Raw genomic sequence first — 20,729 nt, 5'->3', positions numbered from 1 at the left:
GGGAATTTTCTGGGTAGTGATGCTTGTGAAAAGGGAGTGATGGTGATAGATTTGGGAAGTAGCAGGAGATACACAACTGTATATATACTTCTAGGTCCCAGGGGCCCAAGAAGCTGCTAAATGCACGATCTACAAACTGACTAAAACCAAAGCTTCTTCAAAAGGTAAAACAAAACCACTTAGGCATCTCTAAAATCTCTTTCAGAACAAGCCACAGAAATAGCAAAGAGTTGCTGTGCTAAACTTTAAAATAACCAAAGGGAGAGAAAGCTAAGGTTTCAATTTCAGTTTTAAATATCAAAAGTGAATGGAAGAAAAATCACACTGCTTAAAATACATCATTACTATTAACATTACTACTGAACCTTTATGCTATGCTTTTTATCAGCAAGTATCAAAAGGGTAATTCCCTCTTGAAATTAGATGCTTGATATAATCTGTGGTAAACACCTAGACACCTAGAAGAATTTAGGCTCCTTGTTTTTACTTTTGGCACTGCTTAAGAGTGTGACAAGTAATCCACAAAACAGCTACCAACCTGCTTAGGCAACTCAACATCCATGGGCTTGTTGGCTCTGCGATGAAACTTAGTCATTTAAAGCTAAACCAAAACCCAGGGCTCCCTCCCTACCCCCAGGAAAGAAACTTTGTGGCTGGACTGTAACAAAAAGAATTAAGCTTCCTCTTGCTTTGCCTACTTTCCCATAAATCTTGTATGCTTGGCTGCACTGTGGTTGAGATTTAGCAAAGATTTTAATGGCTAGATGCACACCTACAATGCCTTTAATTTAAAAACTCATAAATAGTTTTCAGACATCTGCAGTAATGGTTTATGAAAGGTTTTCAAACAAAAAAAAGTCAATCAATCAGAAGCAAGAGGGTAGCATGCTATCATAAATTTGTTGCTGTATAAGAATCTATAACAATTTTAAATAAAAACTTGGACATCTTAGTATGAAATATTGCACATATACTGCACTAGCTTTTTCTCCTCTTGATAATTTCTTATTACCACAGGAATGTCTTATTCTCCTGAAGATGCATAGAGTTTTCTTTCTGGGGGGTGTCTAAAATCTTATGAAAAATGTCCAGTGATTACCTTGTGGAAACAGAGTAGAACTCCTCTTTGAAAATACATTCCTTGTCTGCCACCGTTATATTGTTTACATCTTCTGCTTTTATTCCCAAATTAGATCCCATTATGGTCAAAAGAATTCCACCACTTAGTGGTCCAGTTTTTGGCTCAATCTGTGTTTGCATGAGGGAAAGTAAAAAAAAAAAAAAAATCAAAATTAAATATTGCAGTGACCATGTTGCTCTTCCATATTATTTAAAGCTACTTAGACTTACCAGCATTTAAAAGGAAAAAGATGTTTCCTGTAGGACCTGCATAAAAACTTGCTATGTACCCTAACTTTTTAATGCTAATTATTCATTTGTGAGCCCATAGCCAGTATTCATCAGCTGCAGATTTCATGTCTGCTGTGGCAGACTATAAGGTACAAAATTCCTGCCCAATGTTTATTCTATTTTATGTTTGCTTCCTCCACAAAAGCACTGGGATTTTCACAAGCAAATTGAACGAGCTTCCCTCATAACCATCCCACTGAACTTTTCCAGCCTTTTTTTTTTTTTTGGTTGTTTTTGACATGTTTTTCTCCTTTTAGGTTCACAACCAAACAGTGCACATTATAAACACAAAGCGATGCCCCAAACAACTTCTTCAAAAATTTCTTTAGTCCCCTTGTCTTCCTTACTGCATCAGCTGGTAGGGTGCTGCAATACATGGGTACTTTGCGAATAAAACGAGGACTGAAAAAATCCTTGAAGTACCTGAAAAGGACTTCTGAGGTTAAAATATGATTTTTAAATTCAAATACTCTGTTATTCTAAATAATTCTAAATATTTTTGGGGGATATTAACCTGATTTGCTGTTTAATGTATGGAGCACTTCCACTGAGACCTTTTCAGGTGCTCAGCTTTGGAGAGCTGTAAACTTATTACCTGGAAGAGGGAGGCTGCGCAGTCCCAGATTGAGCAACTGGAAGCCAAACAAATTCATCTTCTGAAAGTCTGGATGTTAGTGTCTGCTGAGTTTCTTAGATCTAACTCCTAAGCAAGTCTGAGCACAGGCACAGGACTGTTGCTGCTGCCTGCTGACCAGTTCAGCTCCAGAATCACTTGTTCGATTTTCCCACTGTTTCTAAATTACTAAATTACTAAAACTGGATCCTTTGCCCGTGGCCATCTCTTTGCGCTCGGTGCATAAATAAAGTAGCTGAAAAATGACTCAGCAGTGTCTGTAGCTGTTTCCAAATATTTTGTTCAAATTTGAACCTAACAAAAGCTTGAAAAAACTAATATATCACAACATTGTTAGTATTTAACCTTTAATCATGTACAAACAGTATCACTCTTAGATTCCTTTGTTTTTCTTTTCCTTCCCACTCACATCATCTTGATAAGGGCATTATATAAGAATTCTTCTCTACACTTTCTGTCAAGATTTCAGGAAATCTACCTTCCTTGGCAGACTTCAAATGTTTACCAGCCTTTTCTTCCCCAAAATAGCGTCACAGCCAATTTCACCCATCGTGCTGCCATTCTGGCTGTACCCACACTGTACTTCTAGCTTCATAGCCTCAGGAGAGATTCATCGTGTCTCTGCCAGCATGAGGCACAGGTTTCAGACTTAAACTGTTAACGATCTGATTGGAGTGAAATATCCCCGTTATGACTCTCGGCCTCTGTCATATCACTACTGCATTTTGTGATAGCTGGGGATATGTCCTTATCAAATGGTGTGTGTGGGTTTCGACGTACTGATGCCCCTGTCTCAGTAATTTAGATGGGATCAGTGGAAGTACATATCTAGACTGTTTTCTAGGATGTTATGCCCAGAAAAACAGCATTTGGTTTGTTGCCAAAAGGCAGCCGCTGAAAGCAGATGAGAGTTTATCACTTCTTGCTTTGGCTGCTGGTCCACCAGGGTGGAACAAGGCTCTTCCTTCACCCCAGGGGGATGCTCACACCGCAGACCCACTGCCCAGTACACAGTAAAATCTGTGTATTTGGCCCCTCTGACTTCTCACACCCAACTTATACAACCTTGGGCTGCATCCCGGTTGGGACTGGGCAGTATCACTGACACCCGGAAAGCAAATCGTGGTGCAGAAAGAAGCAGCTCTCTTATTAAATGCTATTTATAAAGTCTAGTTTGAGGCCTGTTCGTGAGCCTGCTAAGTGTTTGCAGTTGAGTGCATGGTGATCCTCTTTTATAGACTTATTTCAGGTAGAACAGACTGGAAGAGAAGAAAAGCCCATGCTTATTCCCAAGCTTCAAGTGCCATGTTTAAGGGTATGCTGCTAGCCTGGCTTATAGCACAGTGAGGCCATGGCTTAAAAAACAGTGAGTCTCAAAGACTCCATTCAGTCTCTTTTATTGTGACTCTTTCTAAATCTCTCATACACATCACTACTGGCATTATTTCCATACAGCTATTTCAGAGGCTTACTTAACACCCCAGGAAAAAAAAAAAAAAAAGAAAAAAAATGCCTTTCAGTATGAGCTTGTTTGGATGCTTTCTGGTAAAAAAATAATGCTCTGGGTGGGAGAAGAACAAAAGCTATCTTACGCGAGTGATTTCCGGAGGAGGACATGTGACAGCGGGACGAGAATGACAGAACTTGTCATACACACACTTGCTCGGCTTGCCATCTTCTTCACACCAGACACACTTGTAGTCTTGATGGGCTGCGAGGCACAGACTGCAGTCACTTCGCCCATAAGAGCAGTTGTACAGGGTCACTGAAAGAGGAACGGAGAATGCACTTAGACATTTCCCTCTGTTTCAAGGATGTTTAGAGTATTATCGAAGGAAAACTAATCCTATGTACAAAGACACCCATTGCTCAGCTTGGTCCTGTGAAGAACATACACCCTATGTACTGAACCCCTGAATGCTGCTGGGAGAAAACCTTGTTTTTTTGCTGGGCAGAAAACTCTCAACACCATCCACGTGCAGAGTACAAATAAGCTGCCAAGTAGAACCCAAAAGCAGTTTTGTCACTCGGACTTTGTCAGAACACTGGAGCCCAAAGTCCTTTCTTTGACTATCCTCAGGGAACCTGGCTATGTGACTCTTTGAAGACCAGCTCCAATGAGCAGGTCCTTCTGGTGCACCAGGAGCCAGACATAGAAAGCTGCAAAGTCCCTGGGGATGTTGCTGGGGACAGACATCAGCTGGTGTGGGACCCTTGCCAATCGTGTATTTAAAAGAAGAGAGCTGCCTTTGTGGGCTGTTTACAGGACATTTGGGCCTTTCCAAACTCATCACTAAAACCTGAACTGAATATAAAGTCAACGTTTCATGAAGTGTTATCCTTTGTCCAACCTAATACCTCTTTGTTTCTCCTTTCTTCTCCATTTCCTCACTTTCAATTTCCCCTTTGCCTGGGGTTGCCACCCTGATGTACGCCTTATTCCTTCTACAGTGGGGTTTAATCCCCAAATAGGAATTCAAAACCAAGAGATCAGGTCTGACAGTCACACCTCTCCTACTGGTGAACCAAGCACCAGCTGTCCCAGACGCTAAGCTTATTTTGGCCCCTGTCAATCTCCAGTATGATGCACAGTCACTGAACAGAATTAATTTTGCCAAATGGATGCAAAGCCTTCAGACATAGCTGGTGGTTCAGCACCATAAGGAAAGCCTGCCCTTGCAAGAAAACATTTGGAGATGCACTTGAGAGCTAGCCCAGAAGAAACAGACTGAAAAGATGTCACACATTTCTGTGGGGAAACGTGCATGTGGCACAGATTATTCAGCACGTGAGTGCTGTACTTCCCTGGGTAGGTGAGCTGGGTATCAAAGAAAGGGGAGCTTCTTGCTCCCTCCTTTTATGCTGCTTCTCCGTGCCTTTTGGCTGCCCTGTTTTTCTGGCCATGCAGCCTCCCCCTCTGTCACCAAGGCTCTGGCACTTGTTGAGTGTTTTTGTAAATCAGCTTAACTTACCAGAAGAGCAGAAAACTATCCAGGTTTCCTCCTGTGCTCTTTCAAGTGTTAAATGTGCTCACAGATGGGAGTGGGGAGTACACGACAGAGAATCAACATCTCCCCTTTCCAGCGGCCATTAACTGTTTTAGCTCATTAAGCCTCAAGAAACGGTACCCTTAGTGACATTGTTTTTTCCCCAAGGAGGTTCATCCTTACAGATGCAGTAAGAAAACCGACAAAAACGGAGGTGACCAGAGGTGGGTAAGAGACCAGGGTAATCCCTTTGAGATTGCATGTGGTAAAGGCCAGAAAAAAAATGTCTATTTAAAGAAAGCTTTTATTCTCAGAGGAGTAGGACTCTAGGAAGGACACCAGCAAAACCACCCTCCAGCCCCTAACATTTCAATGCACGTGATATCCTAGATAATAGCAGCAGAAGCAGCTTTTAAAATCTAATTCTAAGAGGCTGCCATGTCAAATTCCTACTGAAATGAAAAAGTAAAAAGGTAATGCTGGTTTTCCATTATTTTCCAGCAGTGCCCTTATTCCCCTGCTAGCTCTGAACAATTATTACAGATGCCCAAAATTTCACTACAGTCTTTCTGCCTTTTGCATGAGAGCATACAACCCCATAAGGGCAGTTTTTCTCTAAATGCTGCATATTTAAAAACCTTGCATTCAGTTTCACAGTTACAGCCTTTTGTAGAATAGCATGATTTTATTCCCTCCCTTACACTGAAGAATTAATGCAACAGTGAAGACTGCTTTTAACTCTTCTTACATCTAGTCAGCATATCCATTTGCTATCAAGCAGCTTTGCCAGGACACATTCAGACAAGCTATCATTGGAGGTGCACGCAAAGCTGAGAGACTTTGGCGTTAGTATCAATAAATCAATAAGAAAAAACATGCATTTGGTTCAGTTCCTCTCTTAAATTTACAAGGAATCGATGAGCACAAAGTAGGAGTAGCATCATTTGCTCCATATACTGAGTGCATCAGCATGGAAGTCACCGAGTTAACAAACATAAGCCAATAGTTTGTGAGTTAACTCTTCACTCTGGGTATTGGATATGAATGTGGTGATGGGGAAAAGTGTGAGACAGCCTAGGTACATCAGTTTGGTTGTATTGACAGGAGAGACGGCACAGGCTGCAGCAAGGAAGAGTTTCCTCATGCCCATGCACCAGTTTGCTTCCTTAATCCAGCACTCAGAAAGACTGCTACTGCACAGCAACCTGGACAGGCAATATGGTTAAACAAAACCTTCCTTCTTCCCTTTGCCTTCCTAAAGCCTGCATTGCCCACCCACACGGCCACATGACCACCTAGCAAAGCACAGGAGCATGCCTACTGCATTGCTTTGTTGTACTTCATTGGCCGGAGAGGGATTTTCATCCCATCCCTCCATAAACAATGCTAGCGTTGCCACATCTCGGTGTCCCTCACATCCCATTGCAGAGAAAGCTACAGACTTAAAGAATTAAACACTCCCCTTGTTCACTGATCAGCTCATTAAATGTACCAGCAGCAAGCCACTCATTAGATTCAGACTCTTATCCATCACCTTGAGACGCCAGCTGTGAAATCATTGATAAAAAGGACAAAGGATAAAAGGGATACATTGGATGTCATACCGTTCAGCACCCCTGATGGCTCAAGATGTAAAAGCACTGTCGTAACTTAGTATTCGCTAAGTGTCATAGAAAGAATGGGTTCTTTGACTGGCAAGTTCAAAGGTGCTTCTGAGCAGCAACCATATACCCAAAGACAATTCTTTTCAAGATGCATAAAAAACACTATGCACTGGATTTCGTATGGCAAGAAAATTTTAAAGCAGGAGAGAATTTAGATTTAAAAAAGTCTTTTATAATAAAAAGAGATGAGACATTTGTTGATAATTTTTCAACTCTTGCAAGGGTTCTATGTTTTGATTCAAATGATAACCTTTCTTTAATAATTTAGCTACTACTTTTTTTGTATTTTTCCCCCAGACTGGGAAAAAGATGGTGGGAACATTTGGTCAAAATTTTGTAATTTTAAACACCACAGCTTTTAAAATGGAAATGAAGACACTGTGAGCCTACAATATGACCTCCCCATAACATGCATGCCAGGTCCTCTTTTAAGTGTTTCCATCACTGCAAAAAAAGCCATAGGGAAAATCTTCTGAAAACGTACTTCTGTGCTGCCAATGTGACATGGGATCAATTTAAGTATTGTACAGATGGAAAAATACAGTCTGAAGATTTAATCTGTAGGGGGATTTACATTGGGGCAGTATTAGTTTTTCTGATGTTGACTCATCACACAAGTAGTAAGTGTGTTGCTTTGCTGTTTTTCCAAGATTGTGCCTTAAACATCAGTCCAAAGAGGTGCCGGGCAGGTCCCAGTTCCCAGAACTACTCCACTGATTTTAATGGAGCTTTCTCAGCTCAGCACTGGACTAGACCCACAGACATAACTGCTTCATCGTTGTAGGTTGAAAGAAGCAAAAATAAATAAATAAGCGATCTATATCAGAGTCCAAGACTTTATTTGTGCTATATACTAAATATACTTTTTGTTGCCATAGAAATAAATGAATAAAGTAATGAGATGGAAGCACACAGTGTATTGCTGACTGCCAGCAGAAACAAAGACTGCCAAAGCTGCCACTTAGGAGCTGAGACAGCTGAAAGTGCAGACTTGAGGTGAAGTCCAGACGAGTGGCAGTAAGAAAAATCACTTTTCTGCTATCAGAGGGAGCAAGTTCATTTTAGAGAGTGTGGGAGGAAAATGACCATTTAAAAAACTAACTGCTGAAGTATGTTTGAACTGTGAAGATTTGCTATTAATATTGCCTTTCAGAGAAAATACTGGCAACATCTTGAAAACAGCCTTAAGTACATAAAACACTGGTGTGAGTTTAGTATTGATAACTTTTGATCTGTCAGCTTTGATTGTTTCAACAAAACCAGCAAAACCTAGAAAGGTAACATTCTTATCCATGGCTCCAAAATTATAAATAGATTTCTGTTTACTGTAATTAAGCTCTCTTTACTTCCGTATTTTGTACTTACCCATCAGTTTGCTGTCAATCTTGACTTTGCTTGTTGTTATGGATAAATTAAGTTGTACAGTTTCATTTGCACTATAGGAGAACTGAAAAAAGACAACAGAATGGAGATATTAATTTTGCAAGGTGTATTTCTTATCTTCCGTGATACTCTGTAATCAAAGCAGTGAAGATTTCAAAAACTATCCAAGACCATATGTTCTTTTTTCACCTTGGCCAAATGTATTTATAGAAAAAAAAATGTTTTAATGAATCTAATCCTTCACAATCAGAATTTTCAAGTACCACAGGAGAGCAATATCTGAATACCTATTTTTCATTAATTTAATTTACGTTTGGTTATAAGTATCCAAGCAGCTAGGGTACTGTTCAGTGTCAGTAAATAGCTGCTGACCCTGCTGAGTTCTCCCTTCCCACACCATCTGGCCCCATTATTTCTGTGGCCGTGGCAGGCTCACACCACACAGAGGGGAAATCTCTTGCATCTTTTGCAGTGCAGCCCCCTTATTACAGCCAAAGGTTTACTTGCTCCAAGACATGGGCTTCTGCTCAGGTTGAAAGACAGCAGCAATAACAACAGGTGGGAAAGAAAAACGGCAAAGGAAAATATACTGGCTTTATAAAGGAAATTATTTGTGCTAGACTCAAATGCTGCATAAATGTTAATTAGTTCTCAAAACCACTGTCTTAGCAAGCTGATACGACATAAAGATTAAAGTCAGCATAACATTTGTGAGTTTAACTTTGAACATGGTAGACTTTTTTTTTGAATACTTTTTCCTTTCTCTGTAAAGAAAGAAACCAGAGAGAAAGATACACAACTAGTAAGTAGCCAAAAAACATACTGTTACCATTCCCATTTTTACAGATGTAAAAAATAAGCAATGGGAAAGATAATTAATTGGCGTGTAGAGAGGGAGAACTCTGAAATGCTCATCTTTCACCCACAATGATTTCACCAGATTGCATAAGAAGTGGAGAATAAAGGAATGATGATCCCATATTCATCCAGGGACAGTTCAACAAATCCATGGATTGCATAGATAAAAAGTAGGATAAAGATCCAGAGCCTTAAGAAGAGACATTAGGAAAACTGAGCCAAAGCTCCTGCCTTTGACTACTACCACTAATGGAGAACCTCCACCAGAGATGACTTTCTTCTCTGAGTGAAACCAGTACAACATATTTCCAGACACAGGTGTATACTGGAACAGGACTATAAGAACAGAATATATTTGGTAAGTGGACCATATTTTTGCATTTACCTCTTTTGTCATGAACGAAAAATTTCCATCTGCTGATTCAACAACAGGAGTTTTGAATTCAAATTGTCTGTTTCCAACCACAAATTTTTTATCCTGTGGAAGAGAGGAGTTCAGCTTAGAATTTTTACAGCATTATCAAGTGCAATAAAACATCACCAGGCAATATGCTGTTCAGCACTGGAAGTAATAAGATCAAATGGAGAAGGCTAACCAGTTAAAGTTGTCACCTGAAAACAAAGCTGGTGAAACATCCAGCCAGTGCAATCTGCTGCTTTGCTGCACCCCTCCAACATTCCCTGAAGGTGCAAGCACCCAAGCAGCATGAATAAAGCAAGAACACATCTAGCACTTGCTTTCAGGGAGCACTAAGGAAAAGCCAAGACACGTGAAAGCTGGATGGCTTCACACATCAGATGTGTCATTAGCAGAACTGCGTGAGTTCTGCCCTTTAAGGTTTTCTCTGTGGGGATTCTGGGCAGAGCAGGAATGCAAGAATTACATGGGAGAAAAGAATGAGCATCTCTCGGACCTTGCTGGCTTTGTTTTTCCTGCTTCACCAAGACTCCAGCTGTGTTTTCACAAGACAGTCTTCGATGGCAGCACCAGCTTAAGGGTATTCCTGCCTCCTACAACCCTTCTTCCCCTCTCTTCTCCCTGTGTCCCAAATCCATTCATTCCTGCTCCTAGGCTGTAGCACATAGCAACTTGAGCAGCACTGGCACAACTCTCAGCATGCCTCTTCTCGACCAAGGGCCCGAGCTAGCTAGAAAGCAAAACCCATTACACTGTTTCTGTGCTGGGTTTGTTCCCATCCTGGCCCACAGAACAGCTGCCCAAATAGTTTTGCTAGAAGACACAGAGGAAGAAACAGGTGACAAGGACAGTATTAGACAGTATTGCTGGTAAAGACTGAAGAAAGCAGAGTCCACAGGGCTACATGACCACCTTTACCTTTAAAGCTTTCTAGGCCCTGCTTTCAACCCAAACCACTAGAATCTCAGAGCAAACAGAAAAACAATTTTTGTATTTTTGTTAACTTGCTTCCTCCTTCCTGCTCGGAGGGTCAGTAAGTATAACATCATGTATGAGGGAAGTAGATCTTATCCTGTTTATTTGTAGCTACTTCTTTAACGCTGACATCGCTGGTAACTCACAGACCTGGTTTATCTAATTAGTTCAGTGTAAACCTTTCTTATTGTCCCTTCATTCTGGACACCAGAGCCCACCAAGGTTTGGGGCTGAGGAAAAGCATGCACTTAACCTGGAAAAGGACTTGACTCCAGTCTCTCAGAGGTTTATCTTACAGAGGGAAACAGACAATTTACTTCTTCCTCCTCAGAAGCTGCATACAGAAAATGAGCTGCTGTGCTCTCAAAAGCCCTTTCTGCATTTTCTGTTTTACAGAAAATGTATCCATCCAAGTTTTAAAGCACCTTACAAATCTCTTTTTTGAAGAACACTGCTTTACTTTCCCTATTCTACATTTCAATATATCTTATATTTTGAAAAGTGTTCAAATTCTGCTGCTGCAGTGTAAAGCTCTCCCACATGCTTATCATTAGCAGACCATGTTGGAAGAAGAGCGGGCCTTCGGTGTGAGCGATGGCTGCCAACTGGAGTGAATGGCAGACAAGAGCTGCAATGCTAGGCTCTCTAGCAGGAGGCCACAGCACCCAGCAGCCTGGGTGCTAGAAGAGACATGCAGCAAACATTGAGAAGCAGGTTATACATATGACATGCATGGCAAAGACAAATCTAAATGGGAAGTTACTTCTAACTAAAATCTTCCGAGAGCTATCAAGGTGATCTTGATGCTGGTATATCTGTATCTTCTACTGTGCCAGTCTTTCAAGGACTTAGCTGGAGAATGTCTCTTGCACGCAATACAACCGATCAATATTAAACTTTCCTTCAGTGCCCCTCAGCTGCTTGTTCTGGATGTGGCTATTCTCAAGAGAACAATGACAGTTTGGATTTACTTCTGCTTCCTAGTCAAATTCTTTTAGAGGAAGAAGGGTCAGAAAAACAGTCAACAGCTTCTCCTCTTTTAGTCTATTTGCCTCCAGCAAAGGCTCTCACAACGAGATTTATTCATTGTACTATAAGTGTTCACAAGTTAAGAGGTGTATATAAAAATTGTGAACTTATTCTTTAAACTTGAATTCTGCAATAGCAGTTTCAGAAGCTATCCACATAACCTACTCACCGGGATAAGCCAAAACTTTAAAGGCTAATCTTCATTTACAAGTGAAGCTCACATGCATGATGCTGGCTAGTGTGCTTACCCACAGTTAGGAAGGCTGTGCATGCTCTTTTAAACAAAGCACAGCTTAAGCGAAGATAATAGAGCTAGTAATTCAAAGTAACAACAGAACATTCATTTTTTACTGATCACCTTTTCCTAAGCAACAACAAAGGCAAGTACAATAGGAGGAAACTTGATATATACCAATGTCCTAATCAACAAAGACCTTAAATGTGCTCATGGCTGCACAACTGCTACCTCCGTACATCATAATGCCCACGATGTCCTGTGGCAAAATCATCCACGTGAGAAGCCACATCCTATTTTGCATGCGGGCTGTGTGCCAACCCCTGTGAAAGATCTGTCCATACTCTTCTTCTGAGCCACCCTGCCCTCCGTGAGAGGTTTATTGAACACTGGGTGTAGGTTATCCCATTACTCAAGTGTCCTTTCAGTAATTGAAGTTATTGCTTCAGATAGTTTGATAACATCAGAACGAGTGCCTGTATAATTACAACTATTTAATTTGTCTATTTTCACATATCCTTAGAGGTCTGTGCATACAGCTGTAGACACTGTGTGTGCCTGTTCAAGTCCTGGCACTGAAGGCATTATTATTTTGTTGTAAAAATGTACCTCTGTACCAGGATATATGGGGCTGCTCCCATGATAGAGATGATATTTCCACTTGGCTCTCACCTAAGAAAAATTATTCTGACATCACTAGACATTCATTTCTCTCCAGTGTCTTTCCAGCCTAGGGCCATCCATCTAACTTCTTACAGACACCTGAATTCCATGTAAGCCTCCCTGGGTTCCAGTTAAATAAACGCATACTGGTCTGGTTGGTAGGAAAACTGTTAAATATTGCTATCCTATGACAAAGCATTCAAATCCTCAATATGTCTCTGGCTTTGTTATATGTAATGGATACCTCTGAAAAAAAGGACAGAAGCATTTTCTTTCTCTTTTATCTCTTTTAGTAGTTCAGAAAGATTGAAGTGCTTGTTCACAGAATGATAAACTAGACAAATGAGATTAGCTTTGTGGGTTCCTTCTGCTCTTTCTTCTTCTTTAAGAAAAAGAGTCCTCTAAAAGGCAAATTCAGCACATCTAGATAATGCATCTGCCCTGAGCTTGTTCTCAAGAGAGAATGTGCTCTTCTTAGATCAAGAGAGCAGGGAAAGCTTTTCCCTCTAGTGTAGAAACCAGTTTGTCAGCTCTCCACAATGCTAAGACAGAGAAACTGGAGTGAATTCTCCATAATAAGCTTCCATTTTTGATTTAAATCCTGCAGCTAAGTGTTGTGCTGCATCTTGCACACAGTGTAAGTCAGACCAGACTCGTTCACCCAGCCAGATGTCCTGCTAGTCCTGGCCATCACAGAAAACTGATAAAAGTCACCATTTTTTTTTAAACATATATTTATATGTCTTCAAGCAAAAATATTTATTTTTGAACATATGCTTGTTTAGCACCACATGCACAGTATGCTTTTGATATGACTGCAGTATGTATGTGTTTCTTTTTAGCCTTTTTTGACCATGCTTCTTATATTGTTGTTAACACTCCCGTCCTGTTTACCCTTTTATTTCTCTTGGCAGTCATAGAAGAAGAGGTGATAGAAAGCCTTTAAGAGTTAAAATACTTCAAGGGACTTTCCCTTTGACAAGGGAAAAAGAAACTTCAAAAAACATGAATCTTTGTTCAATTGATAGACAGCTGGTGGCTTAAGCAATCAATACAATCCAGCATATCTATCATTAATTCGTATTTACATGAAGACAACACAGAAACAAACAACAGAAACCAAGAACTATACTGGAGCTATCACCTAAAGAAGTTTTTTTTAAGCTTTGTTTTTATCACCTACACTAACATTTATGCAATGTCCAGGTGATAAAACAATTAAAAACTCGGAGTCAAATTCTCACTTGTTAGAAGCCTTGTAAGTGACCTTCTGGAAGCAGGTACCGAGAAACAGAAACCTTTGCTACAACTGGGAAAACACCTAATCTTTTGGTTTGATGGTTTAAAAAGAAAAAAAAAAAAAAGAACAAAATGTGATTTTACACAAACTAAAAGCATGTAATTTCTGAGTGCATTTTTTTTTTTTCTGGAAAAGTGGAAAGAGCACTGGAAAGCACACTGAATTATGTGCTTAATATAAGAATTATCAAAAAGTAAGTATTTAAATAGAAAGAGTAGAAAGAGATATTTAACGTTCAGACTTTCTAAATATCCTCTCCTTTTGATAGCTGAAGAATAATTTTTAAGGTGTTTGAGGAGGTCCACCTTACATTCTTTAAAACAAAAGTCCCCTAGCAGTTATAGTATTTTGCCCAGTTCTGATCTGTCTTTGTGATGACTTCACATTTAGAGACCCTATCACAGTAACCAATCTGATATCAAACTTAAATGTGTAGCTCCTTTCCTTCTTTGAGAAGAACTATGAGCAAAATCACTCAGGAACACAGAAACTAATGCCTTAAGAGTGGGTGTGGCTGGAGAAGTGGAATTCAAGTGACAGCTAGCTTTGAATTTATCTACTTACCAGATAATAATCTAGATGTTTTCCCTCAAAATACACTGTTGTTTGGTATTCCATAGGTATTATTGGAGGGCTAGGGTTTAGAAACTGTGGGCATTCTTCCTCCTGGGGAGATAAACATTTTACACGTTATTCAGAATAAAAGTCTTATCACAACAAGCTCCGATGGCCTTCGGACAATGGAATGATTGTTCTAAAGAACTTCATGCTTAAAATACAGTGACAGATTTGATTACACCCTTTCAAATTAGACATGCTAAAAATGACTACAGCATATGTCAAAGCTGTGGGTGATTATCTTTCCCAGCCTTGAAATCCTGTTCCTCCCATTGAAGCAAAATAGTAAAAGGAACAAAAATATCCTTTCAGGAGTTATTCAATCTCACTGCCCCTCCTCAATCACACCCTTAAATTCCCACCCCCGCACTGTCACTAAAAAAATCTCACACTTCTGGAGTTAACTTTAGAATCATTTAAAAATCCCCAACTCAACCAACGGATATGAGAAATAAAGCAGAGAAAATATTGAAGTTTTCTAATAAAAACCTAATAAATTTTATTTTTAAACATTACCATATTTTGTTTGATCACATCCTCTGTTGAAGAGGACTCTTCACAGATATGTCTCTTCCAGTCCCACTGGCAATTCCATCTATTGCTTGCACAGGAATAGCATCTACAAATATAACATGATAGTCATGACAAACTGTCAGGCTTCTTCCCCCACTGACAAAAAAAGTAAATTAAATTCCATCTTTATTCATGGAGAGTAGATCAATCTGCTACAGAGTCCTTGCTATATTAAGCCGAAAATCGAATAGTAGGAACAGTTTGAGAACCCCCCAAAGCTACTTTTTTGTCATACATAAGCAAGGATCAGAAAACCATGGCACCTCTCACAAACTTTGAGACTGGGTCCAAGATGAAACAAAGTGATCTTGATCAACCTTCATATGTCAGGTTGAATAATGCAGGGTTTGAGTTGGCTGTTTGTCCTGGGGCAGTAACATCTCAAGTGGGGAAGATGACGGGGGCAGAGTCAGCTTTGACCATCATATTTGAATGCACCATAACCCAAAGCTCCAACCTAACATTTGTGGCAACACATAGTAAATGGATGTCCACAGAGCTCACCTGCAGATACTTTAGATACTACCAAAGATGGAAACCCAATGAACTCGCCTTTAATTGTATGTACCATGAATATTCACATTCCAAGTGTCTTACGTTACCAGCTTCAACCATTTTTAAAATCCGTTAAAGTGTGAGAAAAAATGAATTGAGACACTGGAAAAAGGCTTAAATATGAAATGATTCAGTAACTCGGCTGCCAGTTACCTGAAACACCATGCCACAGAATCTAAACACCTCAGTTAGGAAGCTGAAATACTTACGGCTGGTTTTCATAGAGATTCATTGCTTCTTCACAGTCATAAAAAGGGTAAGTATGTGAGGCAAAAAATATTTCTTTCTCTCTAAAGGTTAACTGTAATGGAACTGAAACATGATCTATCACAAAAGAGAAAGAAAAAAAGTTATCTAAGTGGTTGTTGAATTCTTTAGCTCTTGAGCAGAATGATACAATAATAATACTTTTATTATTTTATAAGACAGGTAAATATTTAACTACGCAGTTGACACTCTGGATCTCATGACCTGTTATACTTTAGATTTATGGGCCCTGCTTTGTCTTTTTAACCTCTAAAATTTTTCAGCAAATGGTTTTCAGAAGAAGAGCAGAGATGGGATAAATGGAAGAAGCAAAATTACAGAATAGTTTTTCTTTATGGAAATGTTAGTAGCACTATCATCATGCTAGAATATTAAAGAGTCTAAACACATAAGGAAAATGGAGTAAGAAGGTAATTGAATACAGATGAAAACTGGCACAAGAACAGTCAAAGATTCTCTTAGATATGAATATGTCTTCATGTAAAATTACTTGTTTCATTTGTGGATTAAAACTGTCATTGTCATGTGAATTGAAACAAGTGGTCCTTGCAGTTAATGCCCAACAATGCTTGCAATGCTAAGTTACCACAGTCACTTGTGATCTTCAGTTTGCCATACGCAATTTCCCCACAAATGTACTTATCTGGATCATTACTGAGCTGAGAGTGGAAAATTTATCTTTAGAAACTGGTGCTTTCCTCAGTGAAGCTGTTTGAAATACCTTTTGCAGAAATCATTAAGCCCTTGTGACAAGCTATTTCACAAGCTATTGGGCAACTTCAAACTCTGCTTTCCTTTAACAGGTTCTTGAAGACCATGAGCAGCATGACTGGAAGTCACTTTTGCCTGCACTGGGTCCCGTTAAATATTCTGGATTGGTAGAAATGCCAGGGGATTTCCTCAAAACGGGACAGGAAAAAAGCATCCCTCTTCTCTAGAAATATCACATTCCTTTTGGAACTGACCATGACTCCAGTAACTTGGGTTATTCTAAACTCAACAGGGTTTTTTAGCAGTAAGTGGTCAGCTCTGGACTTTTTGTCACATGCTGTCAGGAACCACTGCCTGTGTTAATAACTGTCTGCCTTCTGCTGAAGTGTCTGCCAAGCTTCTGAACATCTTGATATTATTTTTGAACATTCTTTCAGATGGATCCCTGTGGGACAAACTCAGGAAGGTGCAGTATTTCTAGGTGACTTGGTTACTCTCATGCCATTCCCGACAGGTTTCTACTCTTACATTTTATGCTGGAAGATGTCAAGCTGTCATATTTATCAACTTAGTCTCTCGATGTTTTACTTTTCAAAATATTTAGGGAATGTGAATTGGCCCTAAGTAAAGGAGTGCTGTTTTAACACTTTGCACAGTCTGATACCTTGACACACCCCAGCTATTTTAAAACTTAAGAGAGATTTTAACATCATTGCTCTTTGCACAACTAAAACTGGATTTTGAACTGCTTAAGACAATCAAAGCTTGTCTTAAAAAGTGCTTCCAAGTACCACTCTGACACTTCAGGGAAGGTTTGGTACATATAAGAAGGCTATCCACAGGGACTGCTACTATACAGGATGCAAGAACACTTCTTTCGTTGTCTGTTTAAATTTGACCACATAATCTGGGCTGTGTCACCGGTTTTATCCCATGTGTTTATGTATCAAGATATATGGACTTAAGGCACAAATAAAGCACCATCTAGGAAACAGCACAAGAATTATGGTTGGCAACAGACCTTAAGTGTATAATCAGTGGTTCAGAACAATGATACAGCCTTTAATTATACGATCACATATTTTTCCACTAGTCATACTATTACAGAAGCTGGAGGGCACATAGTAGAAGTGGCAGAAGGTTTTATGACAGAAAGGATGACCTTGTGACATGGACCAGAAACAAGCCACTGAACTACATGAGCAAAACTAAGACAAGAAAACTTGTGCATATGCTGCTCTTCTGGCTTCACAACATGGAGTGATTAGATTAAGATTAGAATAGTTGGATTTTGCTTGTTTGGGACACTGCACCTCTTATCCCGATACAAACACTGGAGATTGGCACAACTTGTGAAAACACCAAAGCAAAAAGTTTGAGTAAAACTTTTTTTTTTTTTCAAATTAATATTTGACTGGACAAAGATCAACAATAGGCTATCTGAGGCAAAGGACTGGAAGAAGAAAAAAATATGCATGCAGTTCATATAAAAGCATCACACTAGAAACAGGGGTTTGTGTTCCTTCCTTTTATTATAAATGGCAGGTAGCAAAATTTCTTTACCTTGACCTTCTGGAGTTGGAGGAATTACTTTAGGTGGACCACAGATAATAACCCCTTCATTTAATTGAGCAGGATGGGTTGTGTCACCAAATGTACACAAAAGCTGGTCATCACTGTTCAAAGCTGGCAGTGGACTCACAGTCAGTTTCACCTGCAAACAATATATAAAAAAGGTAAAATGTTTGAAAGAAATTAACCAATGCCCAGTAAAGATTTATGGCCAGAGAGTTTTCAGTTGCTTTTTCTTTTTTTTTTTTTTTTCCCAACCAAAGATGATATTTTGGCTAGTACCATAGATGACTGTTCTCCTTTTCAATTTTAATTTGTTGCCAACTACTAATCTTTTCTTCTTATCTTTCTACCACTTTTCCAGATGGGTCTATGTTGAATTAAACTGTCACAAACACCTCTTGTCCTGTCAGTGGACTAGATCAGGACAAAAATATCTGTACAGATACACCCACAGCTTTTTGTTGTTGTACACAGCATCCATGTTAAGCAACAGTAAACAGAGCAGTTAACACTTAAAACTTGAAGAACTTAATTAAAATTACATTAACCATAGGTGTTATTAGTCAACAACGAAACCAAGGCTGGATAGGCTGGAAAAGCTGGAGTTTGAAAGGGCTGAGTGGAAAAATGGCTTTCACTAGACTGAATGTACATGAAAAAAGACAACACCAAAACCCCACAAACCTTGACATCTATCATTACTACCAAAAAAGAATTTCTGGGAGAGTGATGGTGAGATCTTAATTTTTTCAAGGAAATTATCAGTACAGTGTACATGTCAGAAACTAAAAGAAAACAAACAAGCAAACAAACAAAAACCAAGAAAGGGAAAACTTAGCAAGTGAAGAGGAAAAAAATGAAGTTTTGGATGCCTTCTTTGATGTGATATTTCTCGTGTGTTTATTATACAGTTTAACTTTTTCCATTTTGTATGAAAAGAAATAGTAATCATTCTTTTTCCACTGAAATTGGTCCACTGTCTCATGAGCTGCAATGTTTTTTGGTGAGTAAAGTAATCACAAGAAGAAGGCGACACTGGTAATATTGAAGGTTGCATGCAGATGCTCATTTGAAGTTGGGCTTGTTTTTGTTGTTTAGATATTTTGATATTACTTGATATTCTGATATGAGGCACCAAAGACTTGTCAACACAAGTTGACAAGATCTGAACTAAGAAGAGGCGTGGATTTTAAGTGGGCTATTTACATTCTACTAGCATTTTTATTCAACACAGAGATGGCCTTAACAGAATGCTGTTTACATCATTTATGAATGAAATTAAACTAATTTGAATTAACATCTCTTTCTGACTAAGAAGGATCAAAAGTCATTTAGTTACTTTACTCAAAATTAACCTGATTTTACTTGCTGAGCACCACCAGGAAGTCCTCAGTCTTCATTGGCATGCTCCATTTGGAGTCAGAGCAAGCTCTGACACCTTGGTCACACTCCAGACGCTCAGTTTTGTTGCTGCAGAGCAGCCTTGCATGCTGAATTTACCTCCTCCATATATGCAAGCAAACTTTGCCGTGTAGGCAATTCCACTGCTGATTTTAAAGAAACATCTTATGACTTTGCTACTTACTTAAGTTTATGCTCAAGTAAGCTGAAAGAGGATGCAAGGGCAGCACGAAATTTCCCCTATCAATTACCTTTTATGGGCTATACAATATTGTGCAACACTTTCATAATATTAACTCTAAGTGCTTTGTCATCAACACTGATGCAGCACTGTGGTTTACAGAGAAGGTGAAAAGAGCATTTCTTACGAGAAAACATGAACTGCAACCAACAAGAAGAGCAGTGTGAAAAACACCAAAGGCTGAGATATCCAAAACACTTTATAGTTCCTGTCACCACCATGCATAAAGAAATGCAGATATTCCTTTGTCTGGTAGTCACATCAGCATGTTTTAAGAACAAGAAGGGAAAGCATTTTCCTGTCATACCATAGCAGGAGCTCTGCGACTCATGTTTCGAGGGTCTGCACTAATGATAGTAACGCATGTGCCACTTGGACTCCAGAGCCAGTGGTTCTCCTTATCAGCTGTTTCACAGTCTGCTCTCTTTGTGCACCTGACAAAATAGGAACAAAAACGAAAGCAAAACAGTATCATAGCTGAACTCTGAGTTCTGTGAACAATGCAACAATTCTGGGATGAAAGACTAAAATTACAACATAAGATGACTGGAAATTTTCTTTAATATTGACTATTCAGGTTGCTATCAGAGGACTTTTGAAGGAATAATTGATGGAGTAAGTATTGACCAGGTTTGAGATGTAAAAAGCAAATGAAGAAACTTACATATATGTTGCACACCACCTAGGATTAGACAACTCAAACCTATAGACATGCACTCATATTTTATGTAGCATCAAAAGGAGAATGGAGCCATTGCCTGATCTTCTGAAACTAGGCTGATTAATCTTCATTTTAATACATAACAAACTCCTGGAGGAGTGGGCACAGCCTGCTTTTTCTGTAGGCTAAGTGGATGACACCCGTGTGTTAGCAGTAAGAAGACATCTGACTCATGAGGGTAGAAATGCAACAGAGAAGTATTGCTGGGGGTGCACGGGGAAATGCTGTTCTCCTGGTGAATGGTTTTATTGACTCCTGACACTAGTTAAGATCTGTTTCTGCCTGGGCACTCTTACCATTACAGGAAGACAACAGTGGCTGTGCAGCCTCAGCAAAAGTACTGGGAGATTCTCCCAGCTCCCCTGCAGGAAGAATTGAAAGGAGAGATACTGCAGGACAGAAGCTGCACATGTGGCTACTGAAAGACCGACAAAGGGTCGGGGGGATCTCATACATATTCTTTTCATCCTGTGCAATGCTTGGGAGAAAACTCTGTAGTATCTCTATCTGC

The 20,729-nt window shown here is 39.5% G+C and overlaps 1 protein-coding gene across 8 annotated transcripts in view; it reads right to left on the bottom strand.

The window, feature by feature from the left end:
* The window catches only part of PLXNB2 (plexin B2), a 255,716-nt gene that overhangs the window by 47,092 nt on the left and 187,895 nt on the right, over nucleotides 1-20,729 (bottom strand). For all 8 annotated transcript variants that reach the window (XM_082769643.1, XM_082769638.1, XM_082769645.1 and 5 more), the window contains 9 exons: nucleotides 19,805-19,931; nucleotides 17,844-17,994; nucleotides 15,512-15,626; nucleotides 14,691-14,793; nucleotides 14,121-14,222; nucleotides 9,322-9,414; nucleotides 8,061-8,142; nucleotides 3,637-3,809; nucleotides 1,100-1,248 (listed from right to left, as the gene is read on the bottom strand). In XM_082769643.1, coding sequence (XP_082625769.1) covers nucleotides 1,100-1,248; nucleotides 3,637-3,809; nucleotides 8,061-8,142; nucleotides 9,322-9,414; nucleotides 14,121-14,222; nucleotides 14,691-14,793; nucleotides 15,512-15,626; nucleotides 17,844-17,994; nucleotides 19,805-19,931 — 1,095 coding nt within the window. The remainder of the gene's footprint in view (nucleotides 1-1,099; nucleotides 1,249-3,636; nucleotides 3,810-8,060; nucleotides 8,143-9,321; nucleotides 9,415-14,120; nucleotides 14,223-14,690; nucleotides 14,794-15,511; nucleotides 15,627-17,843; nucleotides 17,995-19,804; nucleotides 19,932-20,729) is intronic.

The sequence above is a fragment of the Aythya marila genome (assembly GCF_965140915.1).
Source record: "Aythya marila genome assembly, chromosome: 1".
Taxonomy (NCBI): Eukaryota; Metazoa; Chordata; class Aves; order Anseriformes; family Anatidae; genus Aythya; species Aythya marila.
The sequence above is the reverse complement of the archived record's forward strand: the minus strand, read 5'-3'. Positions and strand labels throughout refer to the sequence as shown.